The sequence below is a fragment of the Anolis carolinensis genome, chromosome 6 (genome assembly GCF_035594765.1).
Source record: "Anolis carolinensis isolate JA03-04 chromosome 6, rAnoCar3.1.pri, whole genome shotgun sequence".
NCBI classification, from domain to species: domain Eukaryota; kingdom Metazoa; phylum Chordata; class Lepidosauria; order Squamata; family Dactyloidae; genus Anolis; species Anolis carolinensis.
In genome coordinates, this window is record NC_085846.1 from 119,759,302 (window position 1) to 119,781,225 (window position 21,924).

The 21,924-nt window shown below is 49.8% G+C and overlaps 1 protein-coding gene across 2 annotated transcripts in view; it reads right to left on the reverse strand.

Moving 5' to 3' along the window:
* Positions 1–403: 403 nt before the first annotated feature.
* Positions 404–21,924, reverse strand: part of nos3 (nitric oxide synthase 3) — a 45,678-nt gene continuing 24,157 nt past the window's right edge. The window contains exons 9-26 of one of the 2 annotated variants that reach the window (XM_062958162.1): positions 21,009–21,110; positions 19,454–19,648; positions 17,900–17,973; positions 17,477–17,621; positions 17,142–17,246; positions 15,643–15,710; positions 15,336–15,452; positions 9,369–9,543; positions 7,401–7,533; positions 6,441–6,519; positions 4,548–4,735; positions 3,232–3,401; positions 2,569–2,779; positions 2,159–2,246; positions 1,750–1,871; positions 1,481–1,629; positions 1,065–1,282; positions 404–758 (exon numbers count right to left, since the gene is read on the reverse strand). In XM_062958162.1, coding sequence (XP_062814232.1) covers positions 1,079–1,282; positions 1,481–1,629; positions 1,750–1,871; positions 2,159–2,246; positions 2,569–2,779; positions 3,232–3,401; positions 4,548–4,735; positions 6,441–6,519; positions 7,401–7,533; positions 9,369–9,543; positions 15,336–15,452; positions 15,643–15,710; positions 17,142–17,246; positions 17,477–17,621; positions 17,900–17,973; positions 19,454–19,648; positions 21,009–21,110 — 2,325 coding nt within the window. In that variant the 3' untranslated portion in view covers positions 404–758; positions 1,065–1,078. The remainder of the gene's footprint in view (positions 759–1,064; positions 1,283–1,480; positions 1,630–1,749; positions 1,872–2,158; positions 2,247–2,568; positions 2,780–3,231; positions 3,402–4,547; positions 4,736–6,440; positions 6,520–7,400; positions 7,534–9,368; positions 9,544–15,335; positions 15,453–15,642; positions 15,711–17,141; positions 17,247–17,476; positions 17,622–17,899; positions 17,974–19,453; positions 19,649–21,008; positions 21,111–21,924) is intronic. The other variant, XM_062958161.1, reaches the window with a different exon arrangement.

Below are 21,924 nucleotides of genomic sequence, written 5' to 3' on the forward strand. Positions count from 1 at the left end.
CTCACTTCCAAGTCAGATGTTTGCAACTTGGGGGCTGCCTGTATATCACTGGGCGGATTTGCCTCTGACCAGACGCAGCCTTTGCCCTTCTGGTGAAGCCAACCTAAGCCCTGCCTCCGGAGCACCCTTCTCCCTTCCAGACAGACACCTTCCCTGCGACACCAGTTACTATTTATTCATTGTGATTTGAAGAGCCCTAAATGAAGCAGGGGGGGGGGGGGGGGTTCAGTGGGAATAAAGTGTTATTTTTCTCACTTTACCCAAGAAGATAGTGAGGTATTTATGCTTAGATGAGGACTGAAACGTGCTCCCCGTGATGTCAGAGCCGCAGGAACAATCTCCCTCATTTCCCACAACGTTCTCTGCTTGAAATGAAGAAATCCTGGGGCGACATGGAGCTGGCTTTGGAGGGGAAAGACTAGGAGCTCAGTCCAGTTCTGGAACCCAAGACTCCAGAATCCTTTAATTCGACTTGGACCTTTTGCACTTGGACCTCATTTGTGGCCAAATCAAGATGCTTTCCCCCTGTTGCCCCCTCAATCCCTTCTCCGCCAAGGCCAGGAATGAGCAGGGTATTTGACAACGGCTTTGAGGACATCAACATAGAAGGTGCGAAGTCCCCACGGAAGCGGGGCGGCTCAGGGCCCCATCAGCAAGCTCCGTCTGTGGCTGGTGAAGGACTGGCTCCGGATGCGAGAGGCCACCTCCTGTGTCCGGAAGGTCAGGCCGAAGATGTCCTCGTGGTATCGGTTCTTGTCCTGAGGCCAAACGAGAGGAAGGAGAGGCTGGCTGCCTTGAAACTGGCTGGAAGCCCCCTCCCCAAATAGGCACATGCAGAGAATGCCACCCTGCTCCAGGAACAAAAAGGGAGCTCCAAGGAGGACGAAGATCAAGAGCGGACCTGCCCTGAGCAAGGCCAACCTGGACTCTAACCCTTCTGGGGGGCACCGAGAGCATTTTCACCTCGGACACTCCTCGGTCCGCATCGCCCATCACAAACCCTCAGAGCCAGATGCAGGCCATGCAGACAGTGCCCTGACCCCCGGGACCTGTCCCTTGCTCACCCGGAGCTCACTGATCAGGTCTCCGGCCTCGGCCAGGGCCATCTTCCCTTCCTTGGCCAAAATCTGCTGGACGGTCTGCAGGACCCCTGTCGCCATGGTGACGTCGCCACAGACGTACATGTGGCCCTGGCGCCGGCACAGGGCCTCGAAGACGTAGCCGGAGAGGGACATCCGCAGCAGGTCCTGGACGTAGGTCTGGAATGTATGGGGAGAGAGTCCTGGCTGGAATTAGCGCGTGGGACTCCTCCCATGCCAGGGACCTGGATTCTGGCATGGTGACCCCTCACCCACTGGGAAAGCACGGGGGTCTTATGCGTGTGTCCAGAGGTGGATCCATGGCCATGACCCTTTCCAAGGCCCATCCCTGATGATGACCGCTGATTGCCCTGTTGGGAGCCTCCCCAAACTATCCCTACCTTGGGGTAATCCGGATCACGGGAGAAGCCCGTCAGGACCCGGCTGAGGGCCCCCTTCTGCTGGGCCTCCTGAATCTCCTCCTCGTAGATCTGGTCATGGAGGGAGCTGCGGCAGCCAAAGACCAGGGTCATCTCGCTGGACGGAAGGCCTGGGGTGGGGTGGGGTGGGGGGGGGGGGGGAAGAAGGGAGATGGTGAACAAGGATGGGGTTGCAATGGGGCTCCGTCACCACTGCTCTCCCAATTCATGCGAGGGCTGCCGTGACTCACCCTCGGTCTCAATTTCGTGTAGTCGCTGTTGCCAGAAGCTCCGGAAAGGGGCGATGCCGGTGCCAGGCCCCACCAAGATGCAGGGGGCAGAGGGGTCCTGGGGCAGCTGGAAGTTGGGGGCCCTGCAAGGGACAGAGGGCAGCCATTAAGAAAGTTCCCTCTGTCATCTAGGTGAACAGCAGCCCCAGGGTGAGAACAGATCAAAAGGCTGCCAAAGCCACTGCGGGCAACAGTGGCTCCTAACAGACACAAGGACAACCTGGGAAGAGTTTCCTCCTCTTTCTCCATTGTGTCATGTGAGAAGGCCATAGTTGGCTTTTGGAACAGCAGCTCCAACATGGTGACCAGTTGTTCCTGCAGCCCCTTGGGGTCTAAGGCCAGCCACCCCCAATCCTGGTGGGTCCCTTACCCTCGGACGAAAGCCGGCACCATGTCTCCAGGCACCCGGCGGGAAAGCCACGTGGAGCAGACCCCGTAGTGCAGGGGCCCCTTTCCGTCTGTGGGGAAACAGAGAGGAAGCAGCGTAAGTGATTCAGTATATTGTCGAAGGCTTTCATGGCCAGAATCACTGGGGTGTTATATGGCATCTTCTAGGAGCATTTCCCACTGATGTTTTGCCTGCTTGCTGCTAGAAGGCAGCCATATAGCCCGGAAACATCGCAACACCCCAGTGATCTTTTCATTGCTAGTCTGGCAAGATATTGGACTCACCCCTGCTGACCTTGCCACCCGGTGCTCCAGGAATCCACTGCCCTTCACATCCAGCAGTCCCCTTCCACCACCTCAATGCCCCCCCCCCCCCCCGGTCCGGCCACTCACTCTGGCTGTGGTAGTTGAGGACGGCGACGGTGAGGTGGACTTGCCCCGGATGGGCACCTGGTGCGGAGCTGATGGAGTAGTAGCGTGGCTGGAGCAGGGGCAGCTGGGTCAGGGCCAGGGAGGCCGGCAGGGGCACCGAGGGGAACTCCTCCAGCACCTCCAACAGCGTCGGGCAGCGGAACCACTTCCACTCCTCGTAAAGAAGGGCGTCCTGTGGGCAGAGCGGGACAAGATCATGGTGGTGTGGCCTTTTTAGCTGCTGCACTACATTGTTGGCTCGTGTTCAACTTGTAGCCAACTAAGATCCCTTTCACATGGACTGTTTCAAGCCAAGTGTATCTGCATTTCCTTATGAATAACATGTCCCCTTAGATTAAGACAGCAAGGATGCTGTACCTTGGCCCAGGCCTCGGCAAAAAATAGAAATGTGCACATATGCCTCCTTTAGATCTATTGAGCCACAAGGAACTTCATGCAGTTAAGTCCTTGGTGGCTCAATAGATATAAAGGAGGCATATGTGCATGTTAGCTATCTTTGCTTTAATCCCTGACCAGGGGTCGCATCTCACCCCTGCCCCTGAGGAGACCCCCCAACTCCACCCAGGTCAGAGCATAAAGCCCCACTGTGAGGGTCTCATCCAGGTCCCCCTCCCTCCATCCCACCTTGCTGAGCCGCTGAAGCGTCTCCTTCTCCCGAGGGTCCTCTGCCAGCGTGGCCAGGAGCTGGAGCAGCTGTGGACTGGGCGGCGTGGTGATGTCCAAGAAGAAGGAGAGGGCCTGGCGCAGGGTGCAAGGGGGTAGGCGGGGGTCTGGCACCCACAAGCGCTTCACGCCTATGGGATGGGGCAGGAGGGAGAAAGAACAGCCTTAGGAAAGCAGAGGGTATCCTGACCCCTTACCTGCTGCCTCTTTCTGGCCGCACTCATTATTTACAGCATTTATATTCCACCCTTCTCATCCCAAAGGAGTGGATCACAGAACACATACACGGCAAACATTCAATGCCGATTATAACAATGACAAGACAGACAACAGATAGAGGTATATATAGGCTTTCCCGTCTTTCGGCAACTTTGGAGGCTGTGCATGGTTTCGGCCACCAGGGGGTGCTGTTGCTCCATCTCCCTACCGAAACACCAGGCCTAAATAAATACCTCTCCGCTTTTTAAATGTGGTTCCTATTTATCTACTCACATTTGTTTTAGAACTGCTAGCTTGGCAGAAGCTGGCCTAAAGGTCAGGAGCTCACCCTGACCCGGGCTTCGAGCTCTCAACTTTCCAGTTGGCATGCATCTTGGTGATTAACCTGCTGTGTTAAAGCCCAGCACTCAGGACAGGATTGGGATGCAGGAGAGGAGGCAAGGCAGAAAAATTGCAAGCCAGCAAAAGGTTTAGACCAGGCATGGGCCAACTTGGGACCTCTAGGTGTTTTGGACTTCAACTCCCACCAGTCCTAACAGCCTCAGGCCCTTTCCTTTCTCCCCCCAGCCGCTTAAGCGGCTGGGGGGAGAAAGGAAGGGGCCTGAGGCTGTTAGGAATGGTGGGAGTTGAAGTCCAAAACACCTAGAGGTCCCAAGTTGGCCCATGTCTGGTTTAGACAGTAAGAGGATACTGCTAAGAGAGAACATAGGAAGAGAAAAGTTCACTGAACTTTGTGCTATGCTCAAAGGTTCTGACTATAGAACTGAAATACACATCAGTTCAAGGTGGCACTTTCATTTGCTCACCCAGCAAGGAGTCTTGATCAATTAAACCTGTTGAACAATCTTCTTGGCTTCCAGAGTTTAGGATAAAAAAGGTTTTTAGGCTAATTAAAAAGAGGGAACGACAGCGAGCCCCAACAAAGGAGGAAATGCCAATTATTGGGGGGGGGGAGGTATCCCATCTGTCCTAGCATAGAAGACACTGCATGAACATGAGTCCTATGGGATGGAGCTGCTTTGGCTTGGCACCACCGTTGCTGGTACCACCTCACGCACCTTCCACTCCGGCTTCCAAGGTCTCCACGGTAACCGTCTCTCCGGGGGGCGGGGGGTCCTCGATGCGCTCCAGCAGGTCCTCCACCAGCTCAGGGCTGTTGGCCGGGAAGATGCCCAGGTGGTCTCCTGGTTGGTAGCGCAGCTCAGGGTGGTCTCCCGTCTGCAGCTGCACCAGGATGGTAGACCGGCTGTGGAGTGGAGGGTAAAGGCTCTCAGGGATATCGAGCAGCGGCAGCGAGGCCACACGCACATACACGTACCTCATGCCCCCTTTCTCCACCCATTCAGTTTGGTGGGGATACCCATTGGAGGCCTAGAAGCAGGAAACCTCCCCAAAAAAGGGGTGGCAGAGCAGCCGGGACCTCCAAAGCCTCCCTGGCAAGGCGGATGTCCTGTTTTGTCTTTCAAGAACAGCCTTAAAACACTGTGGTAAGTAAATGAAAACCGCTTTACTTCAGCAAAACATAAAGTACATCACCCTCAAATGAAGCAAGGAAGTCTTAGGGAACGCACAGTTCTTAGTCTGTGATAAATTCCCAAATCAAATAGTCTTAGTTCAGACAAAGAAACGGCAATAAATCCTTAGGAGCAATTTCCCAGATGCAGACTCGAAGCAGGCACAAGGGGAGCGAAGAGTCTGTTTGTTACCAGCAAGAGCTGGCTGCACCTGCTTCTGCTTTATAGCCCTGAGTCCCCTCACAGCTGCTAGGGCAGTTCCTAATTACTCAGCTGCATTTCTGGCAGCTATTCTAGCTGAACGACATCTCTGCTCTGTTTCCTTTCGCCTCTCCTGAAATGTGGGTACTTGCAAAATCTCCTCCTCAGATTCCAACTCACCCTCTGATTCATGAACACTTTCTGCTCCCCATCCTCTAGGAATCCCTAACAGAGGAAGAGGAAGTGGATCCTGCTGGCTCTTTCCAGGTGCCCATAAGGGCCGGCTGCACCCCCCTGCACCCCCTGACCTTTGCCAGAGGTCCTCTCTGTGTGGGCACCAGCTTTGTCCTGTTGCAAAGGAGGAAATCCAGTCCACACCCACCACCATTTCCCCCGTGGCTCTGGTTTTTTCTATTTAAGAAATCCGATTTGGGTTGTCTCAGTTTACACTCAAACTGTCAACAGCTCCTCTGGGGGGAAAAAATAAGGCAAGCAGAGGGCTAGAAGCTGCCAAAACAGCAACGAGGCCCACCCACTCCTTTGCAGAAAAAGAACTACTGTGAAAATGGAAGAGCTGGTCCTAACTGGACTAGAATCCGGGGGAGGCTCCATGCCATCTGCAGCCCCACTTCCAGGTCAGTGAAGGGGGTTCTGTTGGGGGTCTCAATGAATAGGTGGACCACCAAGGCAGGTAGGGAGGCTACAAGAGACAGTGGTCAACTCCCACCATTCCTTACAGCCTCAGGCCCCTTCCTTTCTCCCCCCAGCCGCTTAAGCGGCTGGGGGGAGAAAGGAAAGGGCCTGAGGCTGTGAGGAATGGTGGGAGTTGCAGTCCAAAACACCTGGAAGACCCAAGTTGGCCCATGCCTCTTCCATAGGACCAATGTAGAAGCAATGGGTTAAACCCCTGTACCGGCTGAACTTCTGACCAGAAAGATGCCGGTTCAAATCAATTAGACTGGGTGAGCTCCCATCTGCCAGCCCTAGCTTCCCATGCGGGGACATGAGAGAAGCCTCTCAACACGATGGTCTCACTTCCAGGCATTCCCTGGGCAACGTCTCAGTAGACAGCCAATTCTCTCGCACCAGAAACAACTTGCAGTATGTTCTCACATCGCTTCTGACACGATAAAAAGTGGTGTGGCTGGCCCTGCTGACCCTTTGGGGTGGACACACTCCTGCCCAGGGCAAAGGTGGGTCTGAAAGGTCTCCCTTCCCTGCCCTCGGGGTTCTCACCTGGACTCTGGGCTCTGGAGGTTCTTGACGGACAGGACATGGCAGGGGACCACCTTGCGCTTGTGCACATGGGTCAGACCTGAAGGAAGGAAGGACAAACACAGCTGCAGGTCAGGTCCGAAGGCGGGCAGTGGTCACTTTCTACTCCAGAGATACACAGGGCAACACTCAAAGTGAGCACTGACAGGCCAGAGAAGAAGAAAGGGGTCTGGTGGAGCCTCCTCCTCCTCTGGAGGTCTTAAGCCAGTGGTTCTCAACCTGTGGGTCCCTCTTGAGATGTTTTGGCCCAGAAATCTCAGCCAGTTTACTAGCTGTTAGGATTTGAAGTTGAAGGCCAAAACATCTGGGGACCCACAGGTCAAGAACCAATGTCTTAAGCAGAAGCTGGGTGGCCATCTGCCTGGAGGAGGACTTTGGTTGTGTGTTGCTGCATGGCCAAATGGGGTTGTGCTGGGCAGCCCTTGGGGTCTCCCTTAATGCTAGGATTCTATGGTCCTGGATGACCTCACTGTTTCAGTCCTTGGAAGCTATAGGACACAATGCAGGGCTCACACAGATAGTTCCATGGAAACGCTTTATTGAAATCCGTCTTGCCAATATGACCACAAAGCTAGCACTAACTCTTTCCCGCCAACCCTCCAGTATATCAATCTACTCCTTCTCCCATGCCCCCCTTTCCACATTCACACCTGTCTGTCAAATAGTTCCTTCCCATGCTTGAAAACCAGGCTATCTCCCTCCCCCATTGCTCTGGAAGGATGTGAACAGGTCAGCTAGGTGAATGCTGGGCGTTGGCATCCTGACACACTGCCCACCCTGAAGAAGCCTTGACTTCCTCTCCCTTGAAGACCTGGCCGGGTCAGGGGTTGACCCTGCAGCCACAGGGATGACCACCAGAATGGGTGGAAGGGAGACATGCTGCATGGACTTGTACTTGGCCACCACCGGCCGAGGCCCTACCTGCCAGCAGGTCCAAGGGGTTGTGGTGGACAGAGAGGCGGTGCCGGTGGCGCTTCCAGCTGCAGCGGGTGCTGAAGACCTCTGTGGCCGCTGCTTCGGGCAGAGACTCCACACAGAAGGTTTCACAGGCCGCCTGAGGAAGGAGGGAAGGAAGGAAGAAAGGAAGGAAGGAGAAGCAAAGAGTCAGAATGAGGGCCGGGCAGCATGGCATCTTCACAATTAGATGGGGAAGTACTGGACCCTTGGAGGCCAAAGGGTCAGGCAGGGAGGTCAGTGGTCCTAAGACCAACCTCTCATGTAGGTCTGCAAAACATCTGGTGTGGATCCCCCCAACTGGGAGGTCCACATGCCCTTCCCCATCTGTCCACCAGATGGTGCCAAGTGCCTTCACCGTGGATGCTGATGCTCCTCCAGATGTTCAGGCTTCAACTCCTAGAGTTCCTGGCTCTTGGGCAAATCAAGGAAAGTATGGTATATAATATGTAAGTACTATATATATATATTGCATTACTGTTTTATCTGTTTTATATTGTGATTGTATTATGTTGTTTATATTTTGTCCTTTTGTTGTTTGGGCCTCTGCCCCATGTAAGCCGCCCCGAGTCCCCATGGGGAGATGGTGGCGGGGTATAAATAAAGTTGTATTATTATTATTGACACAACGACGTTGTATGGCACAGCAAACAAGATAGATATGCTGGATTTCGTTTCGCAAAACCACAAGTCGAACACTTCCCAAGTGTCTAGGACTGTGTGATGTATTTTCGGATGATGTGTGCAGATCCCAGTAGGGTGGCCTTTTGCAGTTGGCAGATGGTGATTTTGTCAATGTCTATTGTTTCCAAATGCCGGCTGAGATCTTTTGGCACAGCACCCAGTGTGCCCATCACCACCGGGACCACCTGCACTGGTTTCTGCCAGAGTCTTTGAAGTTCAATGTTGAGGTCCTGATAGCGGCTGAGTTTTCCCTGTTGTTATTATTATTATTATTTTTATTATTATTATTATTGTGTGACACAGCAAACAAGATAGACATGCTGGATTTCATATCACAGAATCACAAGTTGAACACTTCCCAAGTGTCTAGGACTGTGTGATGTATTTTCGGATGATGCTGCAGATCCCAGTAGGGTGGCTTTTTGCAGTTGGCAGATCGTAATTTTGTCAATGTCTATTGTTTCCAAATGCCGGCTGAGATCTTTTGGCACGGCACCCAGTGTGCCCATCACCACCGGGACCACCTGCACTGGTTTCTGCCAGAGTCTTTGAAGTTCAATCTTGAGGTCCTGAGAGCGGCTGAGTTTTTCCTGTTGTTTTTCGTCAATGCGACTGTCACCTGGGATGGCAACATCAATGATCCAAACCTTGTTCTTTTCCACAACTGTGATGTCTGGTGTGTTGTGTTCCAGAACTTTGTCAGTCTGGATTCGGAAGTCCCACAGTATCTTTGCGTGCTCATTTTCCAAGACTTTTGCAGGTTTGTGATCCCACCAGTTCTTTGCTGCTGGCAGGTGGTACTTGAGGCATTATTATTATTATTATTACTATGTTAGTAATGTAATATCATCTTCTATATAAGCAACTTTTAGTGGCACTTGTTATATAAGCTGCAAAAGAAGGGGATTATGGTGTTGTACTAACATCAATCTAAACTGGATTTGAGCAGAAACAGTGGTAGATCATGGCCCCGTCCCTATGCAATCTCGTACGTCTTAGCAGCCACATCACATTGCTGGCTCATGTTTAACTTGTTGTCCACAAGGACTCCAAGATCTTTTTCACACATACTGCTGTCCAGCCAGGCGTCTGTGCGAAAAAGACCTTGGAGTTCTCGTGGACAAGTCTGTGTTTCTCTTCTTTTTTTGACTATACAAAGGACTAATGTTCTGCGGGTTTGCACACCTCGTCAAACCATGACAGGCACCCCTTTCGGTACCAAGCGCACCCCATACCCTTAACACCCCGCACCTTGAAGACGCTCCTGGCCCAGGTGCGGAAGGCCTCCTCCTGCCCGCAGAGCTCGTCCCCTTCGCCCATGGGCAGGATGCGCTCCCCGCCCAGCTCCTCCAGCCGCGTGTCCACCGCGTGCGCAAAGGCACAGAAGTGCGGGTAGGCCCGGGAGCCCAGGCCGAAGACCGAGAACCTGCAGGAGAGGCCAGGTAAGGGGTCAGATAATACACGCAGGTATACATACCCCTTCTGCCAGGCAGAAAGGCACCACCAAGCCCTCCCGACAGAGGCCCATACCCAGCCTCTGCTTAAGAGCTTCCAGAGATGGAGGCTCCGTTGGACTCCCAGCAAAAGATGCCCTGCTGCATTGCTTTGCCCATCAGGGAGTTCCTCCTAATGTTTAGGTGTACACATTATAACATAAATATTGATATTTTATTTATTTACAGCATTTATCTTCCGCCCTTCTTTCTCACCCCGAAGGGGACTCAGGGCGGATCACATTACACATATAGGCAAACATTCAATGCCTTTTAACATAGAACAAAAACAAGACAAACATAGGCTCCGAGCGGGCCTCGAACTCATGACCTCCTGGCCAGAGTGATTCATTGCAGCTGGTTGCAGCTGGCTTGCTCTCCAGCCTGCGCCACAGCCCGGGCCTATAATCATAATCATGATTTTTTTTTTCTTCGTGTCAGGAGCAACCGGAGTTGCTTCTGGAGTGAGAAAATTGGCCGTCTGCAAGGACGTTGCCCAAGGGACATTGCCCGGATGTTTTGATGTTTTACCATCCTTGTGGGAGGCTTCTCTCATGTCCCCGCATGGAGCTGGAGCTGACAGAGGGAGCTCATCCGCGCTCTCCCCGGGTGGGATTCGAACCTGGCAGCCTTCAGGTCAGCAACCCAACCTTCAAGTCACAAGGCTTTTATCCCCTAGGCCACCGGAGGCTCCATCATCATCATCATCTTTATTTATAATCTGCCCTTTCTCCCCGAAGGGACTCCTATAGAAAGCCACCCATTAGCGGTAGTAATTTTATACCCTCTAATAATAGTGAAACATGTATCCTAAGGGACCGCAGTGACACAATGGGTCAAACCAGGGGTCCTCAAACTTTTTAAGCAGAGGGCCGGTCCACAATCCTTCAGACTGTTGAGGGGCCGAATTATCATTTGAAAAAAAAACAACGAGCAAATTCCTATGCACATTGCACATATCTTATTTGTAGTGCAAAACAACAACAATAACAATGAAAGACCAATACAATATTTAAAAATGAAAATAATTTTAACCAACATAAACCTATCAGGATTTCAATAGGAAGTGTGGGCCTGCTTCTGGCCAATAAGATAGTCAGGTTAATTAGGATTGTTGTTGTTGTTGTTGTTGTGTGTCTTCAAGTCATTTCAGACTTTGGGCAAGCCTAAGTCCAAAATTATTTATTTATTCATTTACTACATTTATTTACTACATTTATATCCCACTCTTCTCACCCCGAAGGGAACTCAGAGCAGCTGTATGTACATGCAATATATTATATTATTAGCATAGCACAATATTAGCATTATATATTACTATATTGAAGTATACCACTATACTGTAATATTATATGTAATATATAACATATAATTAATATTATTATATGGTATTATTATTAGTATTATATTGTATACAATGATAATATTATTATCAATATCATATGTATATACAATATATTATATTATTAAAACTGATATAAAAATATATTATAAATGAGGGTGGGGGCCAGGTAAATGGCCTTGGAGGGCCGCATCCGGCCCCCGGGCCTTAGTTTGGGGACCTCTGGGTTAAACCCTTGAGCAGCTGAATCTGCTGACCTGAAGGTTGGCAGTTCGCATCCACAGGACAGGGCGAGCTCCCGCTGTTAGCCCCAGCTCCTGCCAACCTAGCAGTTCGAAAACATGCAGATGTGAGTAGATCAATATCTACTCACATCTGGAGATATCCGACAGGCTCCTATCCTACTGGGATTCAGAAGGGCCATGAAAACATGGTTATGTGCCCAAGCTTTTGATGAGTAAATGACAAAGTTGACATGGCCTGATTGAAGGATGAAGCATGAGGATCTCAGACGAATGGAATTAATTATATATACGTTTTCAAGGTTTTTATAATGTGTTTTAACAATGTTATTAATGGATCTGGTTATACTGTTTTGTTTTTATGATTGCATTTTGGGCATTAAATTTCGCCAATTTTTGTAAGCCGCCCTGAGCCCCCTCAGGTGAGAAGGACGGGGTATAAGTGTTGTAAATAAATAAATAAAATAAAATAAATAATAAATAAATCCATAAGTACCACTTCAGCGAGGAAAGGCAAAAAGACGCTCCAAGCAGTCTTGCCGGCCACACTACCAGGAGGTGTTTACGAACAACGCAGGCTCCTCAGCTTGGATTTATTTTATATATATATTGGATATATTTGTATTATATATCTATATCTATATCTAGATATATAATATAAATATATCAAATATATTTATATCTATATCTGAAGGAGCCCCGGTGGCTCAGTGTGTTAAAGCGCTGAGCTGCTGAACTTGCAGACTGAAAGGTTGCAGGTTCAAACCCCGGGAGCGGCGTGAGCGGCCGCTGTTGCTCCAGCTCCTGCCAACCTAGCAGTTCGAAAACATGCCAATGTGAGTAGATCAATAGGTACCGATCCTATTGGCAAGAAGGTAACGGGGCTCCATGCAGTCATGCCAGTGGCCACATGACCTTGGAGGTGTCTACGGACAACGCCGGCTCTTTGGCTTAGAAATGGAGATGAGCCCCAACCCCCAGAGTCAGACACGACTGGACTTAACGTCAGGGGAAACCTTTACCTTTATATATATACTAGCTGTGCCCGGCCACGCGTTGCTGTGGCGAAGTCTGGTGGTATGGGAAATAAAGTATTGAGGAATTGGTGGTAGTTAAGATAAAGGGTTATATAGCTGTGTGGAAGGGCCTTGAGTCTGCACTGCCATATAATCGAGTTAAAATCTGATAATCTGTATTTTATAGGCAGTGTGGAAGAGGCCTAAGTGAGGCCTAACTCTGCCTGTCCCCTGGGCTGAGTGGGTTGCTAGGAGACCAAGTGGGCGAAGCTTGGCCTTCTAACTGGCAGCAATTGGATAAAAACAATTATTCCTCTCCCTCTAATTAGGACTTTATTTTCTTTTCTTTTTGTTGTATGAACGTAGAGGCATGGATGAGGGATTATGCTGTCAATTTTCGAGGTTGTGGAGTGTTTAGTTTTGTTGTTTTGTCCTAGGCCGAAATGTCATTACCCTTTTATATATATAGATCTATTCCATAGAGTATACAAAAGGGACCTAATTGTCTAACATTCTTTCTGTCAATGTATTTTAAGTCACCCTCTTCCCTCTCTCCCAACGTGCAAACCTGGCTCTTTTCCAGGCTAAACCTCTGCTTCTCCCTCGGTGAAGAGTCCAACCAAACAAAGCCCACGAGATGCCACGCGGTCAGCAATGGATCCGAGCCAACGGGGCCTCCTGGACGCTGGCTGCTCAGACCGGTCGAGACTATATTGATTTCCCTGCCCCACTTCCACAGGCAGCTCCTCCCCCCCCCTCCCTCCCTTACCTTGTGCAATGTAGGGCACCCACCCACCCCTTTGTGCCGTTTCAGCAGGAACAACCTGTGGGGAGGGAGGCTGTGCCCCACTTCTGGCTCTCCTTGGCCTCCTTCTCAGCCTCCTCCTCCTCCTTCTCGGAGGCCGAGGGGAGCTGGGACTGGGGCAGCTAGATGCCCTCTGGGGGGCCCTTCCCAGTCTCATCAACACTTAGAACAGGGGAAGGCTCAGCCTGGAGGTCAGGTAAGAAGGAAAGGCCAAGGAGACCATGGAGTGGGGATCATGCAGACCCAGGCTTGTGGCTGGATTCTATTCCCCATCATCCCCATAGGGAAGGTTAAGGCCAAATAACCAATTCATTCAGACACTAAAAAAATTAATGAATTCAGTCTGTCCTATTAAACAGTCAGAAAATCACCAGTGGGCGATAGGCGTCCTATTCCCCAAACCAACACTTGAAAACAATCATTTCATTTACAGTATTTATCTTCCGCCCTTCTTTCTCACCCCGAAGGGGACTCAGGGCGGATTATAATTAACACATATATGGCAAACATTCAATGCCAACAGACAAACAACATATATAGACAGACACAGAGGCATTTAACATTTGTTGTATGTCTTTCGGGCTGTGTGGCCATGTTCCAGAAGCATTCTCTCCTGACGTTTCGCCCACATCTATGGCAGGCATCCTCAGAGGTTGTGAGGTATGGAGAAAACTAAGCAAAGAGGTTAATATATATCTGTGGAAAGTCTAGGGTGAGAGTATTACCAGTATTAAAAAACTCAAAAATCAGAACAGTAAATAAAAAGCAATACTCTGAAAACAGAGGATTTCCAGACATGAATCAACCAAGGGCAGTTAACGACTCTAAACAAAGGATGCCCCAGAGGCAGGAAGAAGACAGCAGATAAGCTTTTCAATGCTAATTAAAGTGATTAACTACACAACATTCACACTGACCTCTCTCACCCTAGATTTCCACAGATATATATTAACCTCTTTGCTTAGTTTTCTCCATACCTCACAGCCTCTGAGGATGCCTGCCATAGATGTGGGCGAAACGTCAGGAGAGGATGCTTCTGGAACATGGCCACACAGCCCGAAAGACATACAACAACCCTGTGATCTCGGCCATGAAAGCCTTCGACAACACATTTAACATTTTTTTTCCAGCTTCACGATTCACGACTCTGGCCACAGGGGGAGCTGTTGCTTCACTGTCCACTAGTGGCTGTACTTCCTCATTCCTTTGCTGGCAGTTTTATGATGTAAATCAGTTAAATTAGCGTACCTAAATTTCCCTATTTGACAGATGCAACTGTCTTTCGGGGCTGCATAGGTCAACAGCAAGCCAGGCTATTTAATGGTCAGGGGCTTAACTCGACCCGGTCTTCGAACTCATGACCTCTCAGTCAGTAGTGATTTATTGCAGTTGGTTAATAGCCAGCTGCGCCACAGCCCGGCCCTCACAGCAGACCATTAAGAGCAATAAAAGGTGGCATTTTCAAAACATCTTTCTTAATTTGGTTAATTCAGGGAGTCTCACCCTAATGTTACCTTGGGTGTGGGGGGGGGGGGGGTAACATCATCATCATCATCATGTCATTATTATATCATTATTACTTATATATATATATATATATATATATATATATATATATATATATACACACACAGTAGAGTCTCACTTATCCAACATAAACGGGCCGGCAGAATATTCGATAAGCGAATATGTTGGATAATAAGGAGAGATTAAGGCTAAATGGGCCGGCAGAAGCTTGGATAAGCGAATATCTTGGATAATAAGGAGGGATTAAGGAAAAGCCTATTAAACATCAAATTAGGTTATGATTTTACAAATGAAGCACCAAAACATCATATTATACAACAAATTTGACAGAAAAAGTAGTTCAATACGCAGTAACGCTATGTAGTAATTACTGTATTTACGAATTTAGCACCAAAATATCACGACGTATTGAAAACATTGACTACAAAAATGCATTGGATAATCCAGAATGTTGGATAAGCGAGTGTTGGATAAGTGAGACTCTACTGTATATATATTATTACTAAATTATATATTATATATATCATTATAATTATCATCATCATTATTACCTTCCCATGGAAGTGGTACCTATTGATCTACTCACATTTGCATGTTTTCGAACTGCTAGGTTGGCAGAAGCTGAGGCCATTCCTGACTCAGTTTCCTTCATGGACACCTCCCGGGCAAGTCATGTGAAGGCCGCCCCCCTCTTTGTATAAATAAATGCCTTGGCCCTTTGGCTGTGGCCTCTCCCTTCCGCCTGCCCCCCGCCCCATAATCGTGCCCCATTTCCCGCTCCCCAGGGCCCTACCGGAGGGTCCCCAGGGCCCCTGCGCTGTCGGTGTTGCTGGACTCCCGGCGCTTCTTCCTCCAAGATGCCACAAAGGAGTCGGACTGGGAGATGCTGTTGAAGCGCATCTTGTAGCTCCTGGAAGAGAAAGGGAGGGGGAGGCAAAGGGTGGGGGTCCGTGGGAAGGTATGGGGCGAACGCATGAGTCCACAAAGGGTTGTAGTAGCCATGGTAAAGGTAGGACTGTAAGGTGCTTTACGAGGACTCGCTTCAACTGGACCCAAGGGGGAGAAAAGGAGGAAGAGATCTCAAAGGCTACATGTCTTACTTCTGCAGCTCTGGCTCCGTGGCTCCCAGGTAAGGGCAGGACATCTCCATCAGGGCCTTGGCAAAACCCTGAGAATGGAAGAGACAAGGGAGAGACAAGAGGATTCAGCGCTTTGGAATCACTTCTACAGGAAAAGGGGGGAGGGGGAGGAGGGGGAGGGGGAGGGGGAGGAAGGAGGAGGAGGTGGTGAAAGGGGAAGGGGACCTGGGTTCCCACAGAAGCCACCTTTACTCTCTTGCTTCAGGTAAGCCTTGCCTTAGATTGCACCAGAAATTGGAGTGTGTGCTTGACTCCTATAGTTAAAGACTAACTGCTCTGCTGGGGGCAGTGTTGTTTTGTGTGAGTTCTGTTTTGAAGGCGAGGAAGAGAAGGAGATCTGGCCCTTGGGTTCCCACAGAAGCCACCTTTGCTTTCTTGTTTCAGGTAAGCCTCGTCTTAGATTGCACCAGAAATTGGAGTGTGTGCTTGACTCCTGTAGTTAAAGACTAACTGCTACGCTGGGGGCAGTGTTGTTTTGTGTGAATTCTGTTTTGAAGGCAGGGAAGAGGAGGAGATCAGGCCTTTGGGTTCCCACAGAAGCCACCTTTGCTCTCTTGTTTCAGGTAAGCCTCGTCTTAGATTGCACCAGAAATTGGAGTGTGTGCTTGACTCCTGTAGTTAAAGACTAACTGCTCTGCTGGGGGCAGTGTTGTTTTGTGTGAGTTCTGTTTTGAAGGCGAGGAAGAGAAGGAGATCTGGCCCTTGGGTTCCCACAGAAGCCACCTTTGCTCTCTTGCTTCACGTAAGCCTTGTCTTAGATTGCACCAGAAATTGGAGTGTGTGCTTGACTCCTGTAGTTAAAGACTAACTGCTACGCTGGGGGCAGTGTTGTTTTGTGTGAATTCTGTTTTGAAGGCAGGGAAGAGGAGGAGATCAGGCCTTTGGGTTCCCACAGAAGCCACCTTTGCTCTCTTGCTTCAGGTAAGCCTCGTCTTAGATTGCACCAGAAATTGGAGTGTGCGCTTGACTCCTGTAGCTAAAGACTAACTGCTCTGCTGGGGGCAGTGTTGTTTTGTGTGAGTTCTGTTTTGAAGGCGAGGAAGAGAAGGAGATCTGGCCCTTGGGTTCCCACAGAAGCCACCTTTGCTCTCTTGTTTCAGGTAAGCCTCGTCTTAGATTGCACCAGAAATTGGAGTGTGTGCTTGACTCCTGTAGTTAAAGGCTAACTGCTCTGCTGGGGGCAGTGTTGTTTTGTGCGAGTTCTGTTTTGAAGGCGAGGCTAGGTACTTCGGCCAGCAGGTGATTGACAGTTTCAGGCCAGCAGTTAAATGAGTGATTGTTCTGTTATTTGAAGGCAGCAGTTGAGTGAGTGTTTGCTTCCTGTTTAAGCTATTTAAGCCAGCGTTTGCCTAAAGTGTGCTGGTGCTTCTGCAAACCACAAATCTCAGAACTCCGTCTTAATGAATCCCATACTGCAGCAGTGTCCTGAGGGTCCCATCTTGGCCCCTTTGCAGCAATACCTCTCCATTCTCAGGGGGATCTCCATTGCCAAAAGTGCTGGTCACCACCAGGACCAGGGTCTCATGCTCCAGGGAGACCACGTCGTATTCGTCCATGCACAGCACCTGCGGAAGAAAGCACAATGAAAGCGTGTGAGAGGCTCTCAGGCCAATGGATGCCCATTTCTGGATGCCATTTAGAATCACCACAGACCCTTTAGTCCCCAAAAACCATGAAATAGATGGGGAAAGAACGCATCTTCCCATGCGCATCTTCCTCTTATAGGAGAAAGAGTGTGTAAGCAACAAACGCCATGGGCCATGCTGTTCCTGCTTCAAAAGAAGCAAGGGCTCACCTGGGGGGCAAAGGTGCTCTTGAAGAGCTGCTGCAGGTTCAAGGCGTAGGCCCTGCTCTTCCCGGTCTCCGAGGCGTAGAGGATCGTGGCCTTGACGCGGCGCGCCATGACGTGGCCCATCAGCTTGGCCGAGATCTTGACCGCGCTGTGGAGGGAGCCAGGCCTGAATCCGGGCCCCAGAAGACCCTCCTCCCAAGGGGCAGGCAACCCAAGCGCCACAACCTCCATCATCAGCAACCCAGCCATCGATTCTACAATGTAGATCGGGCATGGGCAAATTTCGGCCCTCCAGGTGTTTTGGACTTCAACTCCCACAATTCCTAATAGCGAACTGAGGGAGCTACAGTCCGAAACTCTTGGAGGGATGGAGTTTGCCCATGCCTGGTGTAGCTGCACCACAAGGAAACCTTTTCCTCTACCTACTTGGCAATCTCCCGGAAGGTCTTCTTGCGGGTGACGGTGGTGCCTTTGGGGATGTAGGTCTTCCAAGGGTCCGTCTGCGGAGCAAGAGCAGGTCAAGAGGGACGGACACACAGAATGGACGCGTCTGCCAAACTGCAACCATCCTCCCTCCCATTCCAGTTCCCTCTGTGTGTGATTATTGTCTATGTTTTAAGTTATTTTTAACTTTTGTGAGGAGTGTTATTATATTGTGATTTTATTGTGTTACTGTTTTTATTGATGTAATACTGCTCCCTTCTCTCAGCCTACTTTTCTCAAGGTGTTCCTCAGAGGGATCCCAGACCTTGGTCCAAGTTGGGGAAACTCAAAAGTCAAGCCATTTCGTTTTTGTAGAGGCGGGCAAAATGGGCAAATGTGAAGTGAAGCGCCATGACAAAACTACAATCCACTTGACTCTCCTACTCTCTCTCGTGGGATGAAGTCCTGGGATCGAGCACCAAGGATTCAAACAATGGCAAGCACTCCCTCAATCTGCAAACGCCGGGATTCTGTACGATGAGGCCCCAGCCCTCAAAGTTATACAAAATACCTGAACAACATAGTCTATATGTATATATATATCCACAACGACAGAATGTCCTCCCACCCTCTCCTTGGTAAAGTGCTAAATGCTTTTTGGAAGCGACGTGCTCGGTATCACTGGCTTTGCGTTTGGCAGGCCTCCTTCTCCTTCTGTCCAAGGCCCAGAGCAAGGCAGAAGCAGGCCACGTGGAAGGAATCGGCCGCTCCGTGGGATCGTCCCTGGCGCGGATCGCTTTCGGGAGGCTTTGGGCTTCGTTCTGCGCTGACAGCTGGCAAAGAAGCACAGTGCTTCCACCTGCCTTGGCACACCGTGCACCACCTGTGACCCTCCTCCTCCTCCTCCTCCAGGAAAGCCATCAAAAGGCCATTTACAAGGAAGCAACTGCAAAGATGCCCTTGTGGTGCAAACATCAGGGCCAATGTGGCCACGGGCACACGAAAACCCCAAGGCAGAGGCACCTGCTCTGGCCAGAAGATGGGGAGAAAGCCCCTCACAAAGTGATGCGAAGAAACCAGGTGGGCCTCTGCTCCCCTTCCTCTGCTGTGCTCAAACCCATTCCCTTCCTTTGATGCCTTTTCTGGAGAAGGTTCTGGTGCCCTTTCCAAGAAAAACCTCGAGGAAGGAAAAGGCAGAGGTGGCTTCAACCTCACTGGACTGGATGACCTTTGGAGCCTCTTCCAACTCTAGGATTCTATAACTCTTTAAGCCCCTAGACCAGGCATGGGCAAACTTTGGCCCTCCAGATGTGCTGGACTACAACTGGAATGGTGGGAGTTGAAGTCCAAAGCACCTGGAGGGAGGGCCAACGTTTGCCCAAGCCTGTATTAAATCAACTGTTGGATGGACAGTCAACACACAAGTAAATCCCACTGATTCAATGTATCTACTCTAGTTGGATGAAAGTCCTTGCATTCTGTGATTGGGATGAATTAACCTTCTTGCAGATATCAAAACAACATAGTGTGTGGGCGGCCGGAAGGACAAGGCCTGACCTGGTACCGGAAGCAAGGCGAGAGCTGGTAGTTGACCAGCTCCTGGTGGAAGACGGGCGAGAGGCTCCCGGAGATGGGGGGCACCAGCCAGACCCAGTCCGAGGGGCAGCCCCCCCGCATCCGCTGCTCGTTCTCCAGGTGCTTCATGAAGGATTCCCCGGCCGCGTGGTGGTCCACGATGGTCACCTTGGCCACCTGCGGGAGGGGAGAAGGAGGAGGATGACCCTTGGTAACACCAGGTCAGCCTCCATCTCCATTCAAAGGACATGTGACTGTGGGGGCAGGGGGGGGGGTCATGTCATCCAAATGTCACTCGGAGTAGTTGACCCTCCTGACCGCCCCAGGTGCAGCTGAAAGAGACTCACAACTCATAGAGTTACAACAGCAGCAGAGGAAGCTTCAGGCCACAATGGCCACCCTATACTCTTCAAGGTCCATCCCCCAATGTGCCCCACAGTGGCCCCAAACTGGACATCTGACCAGGCCTGAGCTCCCAGCATGTACCTCTCCTGGGACGGTAGCATTGCCTTAAGAGCAGTTACTGGCTGAATAGCACTCATTGTAAGAAGGGTTGTTTGCGCGGAATAGCATTAATTGGTAGAAGAGTGTTTTGCACTGAATATCATGATTGGTAGAAGAACGTTAAAGGCTAAACAGCATTTATTTCTAAAAACGTGTTTTGCGCTGAATAGCATTGATTGGTAGAAGAATGTTATAGACTAAACAGCATTTATTTCTAAAAGTGTTTTGCGCTGAATAGCATTGATTGGTAGAAGAATGTTATAGGCTAAACAGTATTAATTCCTAGAAGAGTGTTTTGCACTGAATATCATGATTGGTAGAAGAAAGTTATAGGCTTAACAGGATTTATTACTAAAAGAGTGTTTTGCGCTGAATAGCATTGATTAGTAGAAGAACGTTATAACAGCATTCATTCCTAGAAGAGTGTTTTGCGCTGAATAGCATTCTTTGTTAGAAAAGTGTTACTGGCTGAATGGAATTTATTCCTTTTTTTTTTGTCAGGAGCGACTGATGTGAGAGAATTGGCCGTCTGCAAGGACATTACCCAAGAGACGCCTGGATGTTTGATGTTTTACCATCCTTGTGGGAGGCTTCTCTCATGTGCCCGCATGGGGAGCTGCAGCTGACAGCGGGAGCTCACCCGCCGCCCCCCCCCCCCCCCCCCGATCTCCAGCAGATTAGAACCGCTGACCTATTGGTCAGCTGTCCTAACGGCACAAGAATGTAACCCATTGCACCACTGGGGGGCTCCATTCATTCCTATGAGAGCTTTACTGGCTTAATAGCATTCATTGCAAGAAGCATGGTTGGCACTGAGTAGCATTAATTGGTAAAAGAGTTTTACAGGATGAATTGCATTCATTCCTAGAATTGCTTTAAAGGCAAAACAACATTCATTGGTAGAAGACTGAGCATCATTCATTGCACTGAACATTGTGCATTGCTCAACGCTACAGGCTGTATAGCACTGATTGGTAGAAAAAAGCTCTGCAAATGAAAGAACATTCCAATCTCACCTGGAATCCAGCCTCACCTGGAAGCTGTGCAGGACGGCCACGTTCATCTCCACGGCTGCTTTGTCCTTCCAGAGGGACAGAGTCGTCCGCGTGTCCAGCTCCATGCGCTCCGCCAGATCCTATGGGGAACAAGGGCAGCCCAGGAGACGGGACATGCACCCTCTTCTGCACCTGAGTCTTGGGGTGAAGGGACCCCAACATGAGTGGGCACCTGGGGAAGACATCCCTGCCCCTCTGCAATGGGGGTTTACTGGGTGGTGGCCTTTCCTTTCCAGACCAAGGCTTTCCAGGAGGGCAGGACGGGGGTTAAACCACTCCGCAATAATAATAATGATGATGATGCAAAAGGTCCTCAGCACATGGCGGCACAAGGGACTGTGGAAGGCCAGTGTTGTTGGGAATCACCCTGGACGACTCAAGTCTAGATGTAGTTAGATAGATGATAGAGTTAGATGGAGGGAATCCTTTCCCTGTTTCCAAAGCATGCCTAGACAGGCTTTACTGTGTTTCACTCTATCCTGTGTACGTCACATCCCTTACTTTGAAGTTAGTAGAAATGGGAATCTCTAGGGACACTAACTTCTCATTGGTCAGAATGTCTTTTATGGCCCCAATAAACTGGACCATGAAGTTGGAACCATTTTGGTTCTCTCTTCTCCCTTTGTTCTTCTAACTAACAAGAAGCATCTCGCTGTCTCTCCTGGCAAGATGTAACTATTTTACGGCTACAGCACAAGGATTTTTGGAGGAATGGATTTTAATCATATGTTTTATATCTTTATATTGTTTTAATTGTTTTATTGGATTTTTATTGCTGTTTTAATTATGTGTAGGCATCGAATTGTTGCCAATTTTGTACGCCGCCCTGAGTCCCTTCGGGTGAGAAGGGCGGGATATAAATGTTGGAAATAAATAAATAAATAAATTTAGATG